The 13600-nt window shown below is 36.9% G+C and overlaps 1 protein-coding gene across 1 annotated transcript in view; it reads left to right on the top strand.

The window, feature by feature from the left end:
* The window catches only part of GALC (galactosylceramidase), a 32656-nt gene extending 21709 nt beyond the window's left edge, over positions 1–10947 (top strand). Inside the window, exons 10-17 of the mRNA XM_082284119.1 lie at positions 66–193; positions 634–723; positions 2017–2106; positions 2450–2594; positions 3081–3261; positions 5552–5715; positions 7346–7422; positions 8449–10947. Of these exons, the coding sequence (XP_082140245.1) occupies positions 66–193; positions 634–723; positions 2017–2106; positions 2450–2594; positions 3081–3261; positions 5552–5715; positions 7346–7422; positions 8449–8592 (1019 nt within the window). The 3' untranslated portion in view covers positions 8593–10947. The remainder of the gene's footprint in view (positions 1–65; positions 194–633; positions 724–2016; positions 2107–2449; positions 2595–3080; positions 3262–5551; positions 5716–7345; positions 7423–8448) is intronic.
* Positions 10948–13600: the final 2653 nt, after the last annotated feature.

Raw genomic sequence — 13600 nt, 5'->3', positions numbered from 1 at the left:
TTGAGCCTACAAATGGTACCATTTTTTATTAAGTCTTAATGATTATATTCTGATTTTTGTCTCAGCACACACCACACAATTTACTCAGCCAGGGTGGTCATACTTGCAAGTGGATGGACACTTAGAAGGAGGTGGCAGTTTTGTAGCTCTGACAGATGGCCTAGGGAACCTTACCATCATCATTGAAACTATGGTATGTGCATCAGGAATTCCAGTGGACTAGAAAAGTTAAAGGAAATGTTTTGTTATGAAGAACCTGTCTTGATTTACATAGTTCAGTATCTGTGAATGTTCTTTGATACTTGTAGCTTTATTAGTGACTTCACTAGAGGCTGTTTTTTCTATCTGAACTTTAAATACCTAGTTGAGACTTCCTGGAGGCCAATATATATGCCATCTTTATCTTTTTATTACACGTTTAATTGGATGACACACTGGGAGGAAGTTACATCATGTGCTTTCTTAAAATCTGTATTCAAAATAAAATTATTAAGCAAGTGTAATTGCAGCTATTAAGATAACAGTGAAATAAATTATTGCTTTTTAAATTTCAATTCTATGCTGTATGTTTTTAATGAATGTTTCCATTCCAGTAATGTGTGTTTCTTGTGTTACATTTTTTTTTTCCTTCAGAGTCATAATCACTCTAAATGTATCAGGCCTCCATTGCCAAATTTCAGTGTCATACCTCAGAGAGCAACTTTCTACCTCAGAGGGTCATTTGTAAGTAGATCTTGAATACATTTGATCAGCCTTGTAAAATGAATTGCCATTTGTATTCAAATACATGCAAATCAGTATCACAGGTTAACAAGAAATTAACAGTCTCCAGTATAGGAGGCTGTTACACCCCAGCAAAGCATTCTACTTCTGTTTTACCATGAGATGCAATGTCATAACTGCAAGTGTAGAATTGCTGCCTCCCAGTCTAATCATCTCTATATTGAAGAAGAAATGTCACAGAAGGGAAATGCAGCTAAATTTTTCTTTAGAATTTATCCCAAGGCTGGGTACTCTGACATGCTGACACAGTTTGTCGCGCCAGCATGGCCATGGCCTTTCTAGTTATCAGTTAATTTCCAGGGGAATAGCTCTAGTTGATTTTATACTGTAGGTTTTGTTGTTGCATCCTGTGAAGAGATATTCTGAGAATCTGCCAGTTGTTGATTTGTTTATTCTCTTTTTTAATCTCACTAAAGTAAATTTCCCTCTGAAATGTGAACAATACTTTCACAGTGTAAACTGGAGGGAGTCATTGTTAGTTGATTTGGATGATTCCTTCTCAGAAGTTGACAGTCACTTATTTGGAATTGGATTTTGATTTTTTTGGCAGCATTAGTTTTCTTTAGGAGGAGATAATTTGTACAATAGTTTTGGCAATAATGTGGTTCACTTAGGAAAAGTAGTTGAGTGTCAGTTTGGATACACAGCTCCCTTTTGGGGAAGTATTAGGTGGCTTATCCAAACCAAGCTCTAGGTCGCTTGCTTTGTTGTTGGTAACTGAAAAGAAATTATAGGGGTTAGGTGTGATTAAAATCTGATAACTAATATAGTTGATATGCTGTAGAATTCTGGAGACATGTAAACAAAATACTTTGCTCAAAAATTATTATCAAAGAACTAGCAACTAGACTGAAGGTCTCACAAAAGTGAAACCAGCAGGATATTATTTCAGTCTAGTTACTTCTAGGAAGAGAGCTTGTATCCAAGCTTGTATCTATCACCAATAGATGAGAAGCTAAAGATTGTGAGAGAGAAGCTAAAGATTGTGTTTGCAGTGCTTTCTAAGCAACATTAGTGCATGTTAGGACAATGTCTTATTGATGTATAATCTATAGAAACGTAAGGCATATGTAATGGCTAGCTGAATAGAATTGTGGCCTCTAATGTGATCAACAGCTTTAAAATAACAAAAATTAGACATCCATAGAGTACTGGTATTTCTCAAGTTGAATATTCCAGGTTGTTTATTTTGCTGTTGTTGTGTTTTAAATTGTACGGTGTTTTCTGTTGTAGTATATGGTGGAAACCCTTCAAGTGTGGCATTCTAGACTTGATTTTGAATCTGGAAAGTCCAGTCTTTTCCAGCAACTTCTTCCTGTAAAGGTAAGTTGATCAGTTCTAATTACAATCCCTCTGCAGTTTCAGGTGTGTCTTTCCCTTTTGCTGAAACTCCTTGACCTTCATGCTTAAGCTGCATATTTAGGGCATATTTTATTAAGGCTGTTTGACTGCAGTTTCACTGGCTATATATGAGCTTAACTGGAGGTAATAAAGAATGTGGGGAAAAGGAGTTTTCAAAGCAGCCCAGAGATACTTAAATGCTGAGGCAAGAAGATGGGATTTTTGCCTTAAATCAGGACTTCAGAGGATCTTCTTTACCTCTGGAATTTGGGTATTTTGTCATTTAGTTGTTAATTTTTGCAGCTTGAGCTTTCTTAAATTCCAGGTATGGAGGGGAAGATTTTCTTTAGATCTAAATGTGGATGAAGTCTACACTTTAACCACACTCAAGACAGGACGGAAATGCGATTACCCGGAGCCGCCTCCTCCTCAGCCCTTTCCTTCAAGTTACAAAGATGATTTCAATATACGTAAGCCAGAATTCTCTTATCCGAAAACTTAATTCATATGCAGATACAATTTGTGATGTAGGAAGGCAGTAAGTTATGTTATTTGAATTGTCTGCATGAGGTAGCTTGAAGATCTGTTTTGTTTTTGTTTATTTATATGTGTTTTTCTGACAACTTACACCTGTATGAGTGTACACCTTACGCCTGCAATGAGATGTATTTAATTTTATGTCTTAACTGGTAGTCACTAGCACCAATTCTTGATTCAGTTGGTATAGCTCATAACTACAGTGAACTAGTTTTTGGAAGGCAGATTGGGAAGAAAATAATTTACTTTGCTCATGTGTTTGCAAAACCGCTGTCTGCTTAAAAACTTCCATTTTGGGGATTGCTTTGATATAGCAAGTCAAAAATGTGGAGAAAAATTTTCAGGGAAAATTTCTGAAAACAAGTACACAGAAGAAAAACAATGTTTTAGAGTTGATGTGTATTTTATTTTCTGAACAGGTAATCCACCTTTCAGTGAAGCCCCAAATTTTGCAGATCAGACAGGTGTATTTGAGTACTTTGTAAATGCTTCTGACCCAGGAGATCATGTGTTCACACTCCGCCAGGTGGTGGTTCAGCGGCCCATCACTTGGGTTTCTGATGCAGACCAGACCATCAGTGTCATAGGAAATTTTAAGTGGTATGTAAATACTATTTTGTAGTGTCATTTGGGGAAATGTCCTCCTCACCAGTGTGAGTTATGATCAGTTAATCTGTCTCAAGCCTCATTTCTCTTAGAGGGCTTTTGCTTTTGCCTTCAGAGTCACTGTAGACATGTAGGAATGATGATTCAGGGACTTCTAAAAGTCTTTGAGCCCTGCTTAGGGCCAAAGATCAACTGTATCTGTCTAAATGACTCTTAAAGGATGGGGAGTCCACCACATTTCTTGGTTGTTTAGCCCACCGCTGCACTATCTTAGAATGTCTTTTTTTGTTTATGTCCTGCTGGGCGTATTTGTTCAAGCTACTTTTTTAGAATCATGGATCCGAGTTGGCATACTAGAAAGACCAACATGTGCCCTCAGTTTCAATATTTCTTAAATTGGACCAAAAAAAGGATTAATTTTAAACTACGTAATTTTGAGTTGTCTGTCTTATTTGTTAGCAATTTGATCAGTTTCATAACTCTCAGACTATTTAATTGATAATTTGATTGTATTTGTTGCAGTCTGCCATCTTCTGAGCAGTTCCTGGAATTGTGTGGATTTGATGCCAATGCTGCTTAAACCACTTTTATTGCTGGGTGAAAGTAACTGAGGTTTACTGCTTTGACAAAAGTATGGTTACAATTGCAATTCTTTCTAGGAGCTATAAATTTGCTAGGAGCTACAATGATGGTAATTCAGAATTAAGCGGCATATTTTAGAATAATGTTTGTTTAAAATTAATAAGCATTTGGGAAAGAGCCTGTTAACTAATTATGCTTTTAATAGTAATCATAAACTTCGTGCTTAAAATTTTCTCTTCTGCTTAGAAGTCTAGCCTAAACTCTTTTGATGCATTCTTTAAAATAGCCATTCTGTCAGGTTTTTTTCACTTTGATTAGGTCATTGATCTCACAAATGGTTTTTCAGAACATGCGTCACACTTCTATTTTCAGGCGTGGAGGTGTGATTGAATCACTTTGGTCCAAAGCCTGAAAGAATATGACCCTCTTGTACTTGGAGGTTGTTCTTCAGTTATCTGATGTTTTCTTTTGCAGCCCTCTGTTACGAAAAATCTCATATTCCCCCTATAATCAACTTTCCCTCATTGAGTAAATTGTATTCAGTGATTCCTATAACAGCTACGCAGGATGTATTCTTAAATTACTGTACTGAGGTTCCTAAAACCTTTCTATTACTTTATTTTGGTTCAATTTCTTTCTGAGTCTTCATCTTGTTTTCAGAACCAAGGTTGCTTCCTGAATATTCAGTTTATTATTCAAGTTTTACTGGTCTGTAACTTTTCATAATGCTAGTTCTCAATTTCAGGCCCTCAAGTTTGTTTGTTTCATCCCCAGTTTAAGACTCAGCTTGTCCCTAGCAGGTATTTTGAACAGTGAGCGCCTGCTATTGAAATTCTGAATCAATCTTGCATTAAATTTCTCTGTGGGATGATACTTTACTTCAGTCATCAATGGCAATTTATCATGATTCAAATTCAGGATTGTTTAGTTGGTTGTAGTTTGGATTTTAAACCTGTACATGTGAAAGCTTTTTGTTCTCTTGTCCTGAATTTGTTAGTGTTTTTCTCTGATGTTTTTATTGAATCTAGGTATATTCTGAAGGTATTACTATGTAATTAATTCTGTATTGCTTTGAGTCTCTTTATAATGGCTTAAGGAATATGTGGGGGGTCTCTTTTTTAATACATGGGGAGGCAAGAAAGTAATCTTGTTTGTGTAATGACTATATATTCAAGAATCTGGTACGTCTAATAGCATTACATTAGAATGAAAACTCAGGTAATTCTTACCATTACATTAGAAATTAGCAGAAAAGTTGCTAGAATAGATATTCTCTGAATCAGTTATCAGCTGAGCAGCTGTCAGAGTCTTTTCACATTCTGTAAATAATTATGGATAATTTTTACTTCTTAAGTATGTGAACTTTTGGATGTATCTGTATTACAAGTGCTTTCAGACATGGAATGTAGATTTTTAGTTTGAATATCCACTAATAGAAGTAAAGAATGCTTTTATTTTTTTATGGTTAAGAACCTTGTAGTGCAAGTTCGGCAACGAGGAAGTTGTGTTAATTTTCTAGGTGCTATTTGATGGTTCTGGTATTACTTTGCTTTATTTGCCTTTACAGCTCTCATTGCGTGCATAACACAGTGCTTTACTGTTGAGCTGGGGTGTCATCTCAGGAAAATCAAATAATTTCTACATACTGCCTGCTCAAAAAAATGGATTCCTTTCTTGTTGAAACACTAAACTTCTCTTACAGGGTAAACCTGACAGTCACTTGTGACATCTACATAGAAAAACCACGTGATGGGGGCGTGTTTATTGCAGGAAGAGTTGACAATGGTGGGATATATGTGCGACGTACCAAAGGAGTTTTCTTCTGGGTTTTTGCAGATGGCACCTACAGAGTCACTGGTGACCTAGGTAAGCAGCTCTTTGCAAAAGTGGATGCTGGCATATGGACATGTCATTTTGAGAACTTTGAATAAAAATTCATCATCACTATGAATTTAACCTGTTGTGTTCTAATGATGGCCACTTTTCATATGTGGAGAAAGCATTTGAAGGCTACTGGGCTGGCCCATTTCTCAGGCTCAGCTTTCTGGAGTTTTTGTTTTTCCACTGACAAAACCTGTTTTACGTTATTTTGCTTATCATAAATACTCTGATACAATATTAATTACAGAAAGATTTGATCTGTGTTCTAAACTACACATTAAAAAAAATCCTGATTGACATGAAGTGGGCTTTTCTTAAGAGAGCGGTTCAAGTCACTGTATTTACATATGGCTTAAGTGGTGATGATAAGTGGCCTCCTGTTTCCTCAAATTGTGCATTCTCCTGTTAATGTAGCTCAATGGAGTGAGCACGTGTTCTACTTGTGATGCTAACATTCATGTGTGTTCATCTGTAGAGCACTTGACAGGCACATGGAAGAGTGTATGATAATACTTCATCAATAGCTAAAAGTTATTTTCAATTTGCTTTGAAATAGTGGCATATTTAGTTGTTTAAATGCATTTCCTATCACTTCATGAGTATAAATTAAAATTTTCAATAGTTTCTGATGAGTCAAATGTAGCTTCTAGACCTACAGTATATCTGATAAAATATATTTTTTGTGTGTGGGTGTCTGTATTCCTTTCCACTTTTACCATGGATGGGTAGCATAAAGAAGGTTTTACATAGCTTCCCTTAACAGACCAGTGCTCCCTTGCAGAGGAAGTTAGACATTGCAAGACAGACCTTGCAATGTCTAACTCAATATAAACTTAAGTTTCAGCTGTATGGAAATGCATACTTGTGTTTAGGATCGACTCCATTTTTAATTTGTAATAAGAACTAGCAACATTACCTGATTAGTTTCTCAGGCTGCCAGAAATGATTTTTCCTAGATGAAATGAGTGGATTTTGATTAACCACCCAATTATTTCAGGCTGAGACTCTTGTTACACAATATGATAATTTTTTCTGAACAGCTATTTTCAGTCATCTTTATATTTTTCTAGAAGGGAGCCTGAATGTTAAATTATCTTGCAGCAAAAACTGTCTACTGAATAATTGAAGACTTGTAGCACGCTAATTTTTTTCAGATCTTCATCTTCCCTCCAGGTGTCATTCACACCCCATTTTTTCTTAGCTTAAATTTTGAGTAGAACTAAGCAACATGATAGTGTGACAACTCAAACCCTGTGATTTAAAGTAGTTACACACAATACAGAAACAAGAAGATCTATAGAGCAAGCAGAGCGATAGCTGCTGTCACTCTTTGTGAACCCATACTCTCCATAGAGTGAATCCTCATCTCATGCCAAATTGCCAAGAGCATTGGAGATTACAATGAGAAAACAGTTCTGGCAAAACAGGAGAGTGCACTGATAATGCAGCATCCAGGTTTGCATATTAAGCCTTCCATGCTGCAACTGAAATTGATGAAATGTCAATCCTAAACACTTCTGAAAAATAGATATTCTTATCTTTTTGCTGGCTTGGTATTTATCAGTTTCAGCAAAGGGCTGAAGTAACACTTCACTAACTTAAGTACGTTTTGCAGCTGGAGAAGAAATATTAATGAAAGGACTTTCCGGTGTCCGGGATAATGCATGGCACACACTTACTCTCAACATTCAGGTAAGGACATGGACAAATAGCTAGAAAACCAGTTATGAAACTTTCAGTCCTAAATGGCTTGGGCAAAACTGTGCTATGCTATTGGTGGTGTACTTGCATTAGTTTACCCTATTTAAAACATAAATAATGTCTGTTATTTTAAACCAATATTAAAATACCATACCGAGTTCTGCTGCCTGTAGTTTCAGAGAGATCTTGAGAAACTGTAGAAGGTACAGAAAATGATTGGAAAGCTGAATTGAAAGCTGGAGGTAGAAGGGTCAGAGAGGCAAGTCTCTTGTTTAATCTGACAGAAAGATGATGATGTGACTTCCTATTCTTAAAACAGTCAGTAAACTACTAAAGTAGCCTGTGTTAAAAATCTGTGTCACACCAGTTCCCTTTGCAGGCTAAAGCCTTGTATGTGGAGCTAGTAAAGGTCTGGGGAACTCAGATAAGCTGAGTTCCTTCTCTGCTGTGGTGGAAGAGCACGGGCATTGTGTTACTGTATAAAGGGGCTGCAGTTAGTGAGAAGCCTGTCCACATTTTTTTCCTTCCCTCCAACTCCACCCTTTTTGACCATAGTGACTTGGTGAGGAAGGTAGCCCCAAACTGTACTTTAAATATCCCCGTGTACTTCAACGGGTGTGATATTGGTGCAAGTATCTAAAAAGCTTTAAGTTCTTCTTCTGAATGCCTAATCCCTTTGTCTAACATAACCTTTGCAACTGCAATTGGCCTGAAAGGCAGGGAAGCTTGAATGCTAGTTTACCTTTCAGGTTCTACACTGAGTTAGCAAAGCTGTGAGTTGGGGAAGAGGAGCCTTTTATATATTCACTGTAAAGGCATTAGATCTGTTTCACAGAGCTGATAGACACCAGAGGATTCTATGCACTATTTAGATGCATCTCTGCATGAAAAATGTGTGAAATGTGGTTGAAAGTTGACTTGACATCTTTCTGCTTTGTCTTGTCTCCCATGTGAGCAGGCTCAGTGTCTACATAGACTGTGGATTTTACAAAGCTAACATTTTTCTTTTTCTGACAGGGCAATTCTGCCTCAGGACTGTTAAATGGTTATCCACTCTGGGAGAATGTCACCGTTTCGAAACCGAAGAACGGCTGGGCTGCTCTCGGAACTCGCTCGTTTGAGTTTGCACAGTTTGACAATTTTCATGTTGAAGCTTCCTGAGGTGGCTTTGGCATTTGGAGAACCTGATTCTCATGTTACTTTGAATAAGAGCCAAGTCAAACTTGGAGGAGAGCTGAGTGCTAAACTGTGATTGATCTGTTGGCAAAGAGTCTGTATTTGGCCCTTATTATTTGTTAAAAGTTTATTTGAGTAGGTATCAACATGACAGTACCTTTATCCCCTGCTATGGGATTTTTGCCCTTCAGTTTTTGGGGGTAAATTTTAGTTCAAGGTAATGATGAAAACAAATTCATGGATTTAAATATTGTTAATAACAACATCTTAACTTACCAGCTCACTTCTGAGGTAACTTTAGAAGTTAACAGTAGACAGATGCATCTTAAGCTGCATTTTTTAACACTTCGACTATTATGTCCATTGCTTTCACTGTGAAAGAAAGAATTAAATGCCAGTAAGCCTTACGAGCCAGTGGGCCCCATACTTTTGTAGGTCTATCATTCTCAAATTTCATTTGGATAAGGTACCTAGATTTCCTAGAGTAAAAAAAGATGTTTTGTCTGTGTTTTGCTACAGTCTGTGACTAGACATTACAGTACCCCAAGTGCATTTGATTACTTCCAACTTTCACTGCCAGCCCTAAAATATATCCCATTTTCAGTGGAATGGAAATGTGCCTTATGACTTAGCAGGGAGTGCAGGATGTGGCTTACTTTTAATCTACCTCCTCTTTCCAATGAAGGGGTTGAAATGGATGAAAAGATACAATAACTTACAGTTTGTTGATGATAATATTGTGGGGTTTTTTTGCGTAGTGCAAAGAGTAAATACATTGCATCATGGATATTTTCATGTCAGGTCACATGTGGAAACTGACCTTTTGTTCCTAGAAACTTGGGCAAACATCTCTCACTTCTGATGGATTTAGAGCTTTGAACAGAAAATAATTAAAGCTTAACAATGATATTTATTTTATTATATTACTGTGGCACAGAGGAGATATGCATAGTAGCACTTCCTGATACAAAAGAAATTAAAAAAAAAAAATCAGTCTTTGCCCATAAGAGTTTGCAATGTGATCATAAGGTAAGTGACAGTAGGTGGACACAGAAGGAATTGTTTAGTGTGCTGAGCAGTGCTAATGACACTACAGTGTATGTTTTTAAACTTTTCCTAGCTATCGTGAAGTTCAGAGGTTAATTCAGAACTTTGGGAATGGAGGGATTCTGTTTTGCTGTTGCTTCATTTTTTTTCCCCCCAAGTTACTGTGTTATAAAAAACCAAATAATTGAGAATACGAGGTACAGAATGGGTTTTTCCTCACAGACGTTTGCAGTTCAATTGGCTCCAGAACTTTTCTTGTTTGTTGTTGGTCAGTTTGAATGAAGGTGATGTCTGTTCCTCTAATGAAATGTGCCTCCTGTGTCCGTCTACTTTTCACATTCACATGCTGTTTAATTGACAAGCAGGTCGTTCCTCATACTTGATAAGGCTCTAGCAGCTATATGAGGCCATTTGTAGCGGGCAACATCTGGAGAAAAAGATTTGCAGTGTACTTTGATTTACAGAGATTATTCTTCTGATCCCCTTTATTTTGAAGTCTGATTCCAGTAATTGTTAACTTCAGTCTTTGAAGTTGTCATCAAATATAAAGTTAGTGTAATACGAATCATTCCTGGAAAATTTTTATAAAGCTGATCTTCCATTTTCCTTTTTGGAAAAGAGTGTTTAAAATTCCATCTCTAGTAAGTAAAAATGTTGTGTCTTTTAGCTATTAGATTGATACTGCTTATTCATACTTGGAAATTTCATACATGCCAGTAACCTTGAAAAATGGTTTAAACCACTAAACTTTAAAACTCTAGTAGAAGGCTTCCAAGTGTTAAGTAAATGTTTACTTAAGTGGGTGGAAAATGAAAGGCATTTTTTCCACATAATTTTCAGGTATGGATGCAGATCTGTTCATTACTTGCTTGATTTCCTCAGGAATGTCCCTGGTCACTCCCCATGCGAAGGAATCTGATTTTGGGTCCTCATATTCAAGTAATATGAGTATGATAATCTCAGAATAAATTTATTTTAGCTGTGATAAATTTTCGTAGTTGGATGCTTCTTGGAGACTTCCTGGTAGCTTCTGTGGCTACAAGCAGTGTTTGTGTAAGAGAGAGATCAGCAATGATGGAGTTATTCCAAAGGAGCTGTCCATTTTTTTAAACTTTTAATGCACTAGTGTAATAAACTGTACTGTTATATTGTGTACTAAACACAATGTATTTTATCACTGGAAATGTTGATTTTTTTTTTCTAATCTTAATTTACAATGTTTGAGGATTAAAGTGTTATGAACAGAGTAAGTGATTTAATGGTGACATAATGTTATTCATCTTTATATGTCTGTAATTCTTCACCCTTCAGTAGACTGTAGTATGTTTGGCAATAACCAGCTGTTGGGTTTTTCACTGAGGGGTGGATTTATGTTGTTGATTATAAATGCTAATCATTCCAAATGGACAAATAAAACACTTAAAAACGCTTTATTTGTGCAGAATGCTTCTGTAAATGGGCCTTGGTTTGCTCCAGTAAGAAAGCTGACAATTCTTCCATTGTGATTTCTGATAAATATGCTTGGCATTAAATTAATTGGATTGGAAGAGTATAGCCAACCAGTCCTTATTAAAAATATCTCAAAATCCATATGCAGTAGGACTTGTGCTATTGATAAAATGATTTTCTTATAGCACTCGATACACATTTCGCTTTTTTCTGTTTTTTTTTGGTTTGGATTTTTTTTTTTTAATTTAGTGAAGGGAATGAAATTGTATTTGAGGACCAGTGATGCAAAACTGCTCAGTACTAAGGTCTTGTGAGATTTAGCTGAAGGTAAGTTTCTAGATGTGGAGGCAGACAGTTTTGTAAGGATGTACTTTTAAAGTTTAAAGGCTTTTTTATTTTGAATATCCTTTTGAATCTAGCTTCAAACACACTAGTTTTTTTTTCCTTTAAGCTAAACTTTAGGATTTGATTTTACAAGGAAGGGAGAAATTCCATAGAACTAGTTATATTTCCCAGTCCATCATGCCAGTAGATACAACTTACCCTGGAATTACTGCCTTCCAGTAACCAGCTATGTGCTACCACCTACACAAAACACTGCATCAAAATCAATTCTGTCCCTTCTCTGCCCACCCCACCTTTGAGGTTAGACACGAGCAGTTCTTGGGGATTTCAAACTCCTGCAAAACACAGGGACTCCTTTGCTTTAAAATGACAGGAGACTTACTTTAGGCTTCCCATGATGGTTCCTTTTGCAGCTGCTTGCTTGTATCTCTGTATCAAAAATAAATTTCTACTTTCAGATTTGATTTGGAGTGGTAGTGGTTTGCTTTTTCCTTATAGAATCAGTTTTACTGCATTGTAGCAGCAGGTCTGTTGTTTTCACTTAATAAATTTTCATTGTTTTACTTGGAGTTTCTATCCAGAGTCCATTTTCTGGAGGGGTGTGGGTATTATGAAACCAACCATCATAATTACAGCTGTCTTTGATGATTTTAGCAGTATGGCCAAAGAGGGATAATGCTTGGGGACTTTATTATCCTCTCTTTGATGTTTTGGTCTTTTTGATTTTTTTTTTTTTTTGTTTGTTTGTTTGTGGGGGAGGTTTTTGTTTGTATTTTGGGTTTGTTTTTAAACCCTTCGTAAGTACTACATTCATACGTGTCTAGCACATGCTGGGAGTGGCAGACAGGCAGGTTGTAAAAACCCTCTAATTTTGAAGACTCCCATGTCTGGTAGTGGAATCATCAGGTAGCTTTTTTAGAATTCTGAGAGTAGTGTGCATGGAAAAGTCAGCAGGAGCAAGTTCCTCTTGCTGTGTTCCTTCCATTTATGCCCAAGTGTCGCTGAAACAATAAGGGTTGTGTTTCTAGAACTTGTGTTCTAAAAAAAAACCCCAAAACACCCACTAGTAATAGAGCAGAGGAAAATGTGTGCTGCAGCAGTGTTGCCAAGCTTTTACTGTGTGCCAAGATACTTCTCTGTGGTTTTCATAGTGGCTAAGACAAACAACTGTGAAACGGTGTTTTTCCTCTCATGGAATTATGTTTGGATAAGGTTAGAAACAGACAGAGAATCCAACACCAGTTTTGTCAGGGGCTCCCAGCAACTTTGCAATGAGTGCATTAAACCTGACTCCTACTTTTGTATACCCCAGGCTAAACCTAGACATACTTTCATCTGCTTTCCAGAGGTATCCTGAAAGTATTTGCTGGTGTGTTGACTTAAATTTTTTTTAGTGCCTTTTCTGTTGGTATCAAGTGTACCTGATTGAGTTTAAACTTCACTTAGGGCAGGAAAACAGTAATTTTTGGTTTTACCGTGCTCACAGATGTATTTCAAAGACAGTACTGTCGTAGTGTGTGGCTCAGTACAGAATTAACTTGAGGCTATGTAAGAGGAAACTGAACCCAGTGTGTAGTATTAGTATAATGTTATGCAGCCATTGTCTGGGGATCCTTCATGGTCTAAGACAGAGAAGGTAACACCAAAATGACTATTAAAAAACCAAAAAAACAACACCAACAAAAAACCTCCAAACTGCACACATATTACCAAATAGTACTGGGAAAAGCAAAGAACAGTCTGGGTTTAGCTTGGCTTCCTTTGTTCAGTTTCTCCTGGAAAATACAGCTGTCTTCTTTAATGTGCTCCATAAACAGTGATTCAGTTACAATGCCTACAGAGAGTACAAGACTTCGTTGTTGCTAAAAAGCAAATGTTTAGCTAATTACAGACACTGGTATTTCCCAAGAACACGAGAATCAGAAAAGGTAAGAAACCACGAGAACAGGTTATGCAGCTGAAAGGTATGTCTGTGATGTGTGAATCAGTCCTGCTCCTGGTTGCAGAAGATTCCTCCCCTGTGGGCATAGCAGCAGAGCTGTATGAAAGGGGCAAATATTTCTCTGCTACTGCCACCCCCCTTCCAAGGTTTTGGGAAGCTTCATGTACACTGGCCAATCTGAGATCATGCAGGTGTGACTGTAGCCTCTTA

This window comes from Coloeus monedula (genome assembly GCF_965178545.1).
Source record: "Coloeus monedula genome assembly, chromosome: 6".
Taxonomy (NCBI): Eukaryota; Metazoa; Chordata; class Aves; order Passeriformes; family Corvidae; genus Coloeus; species Coloeus monedula.
This window is presented reverse-complemented; position numbering and strand designations above follow the sequence as displayed.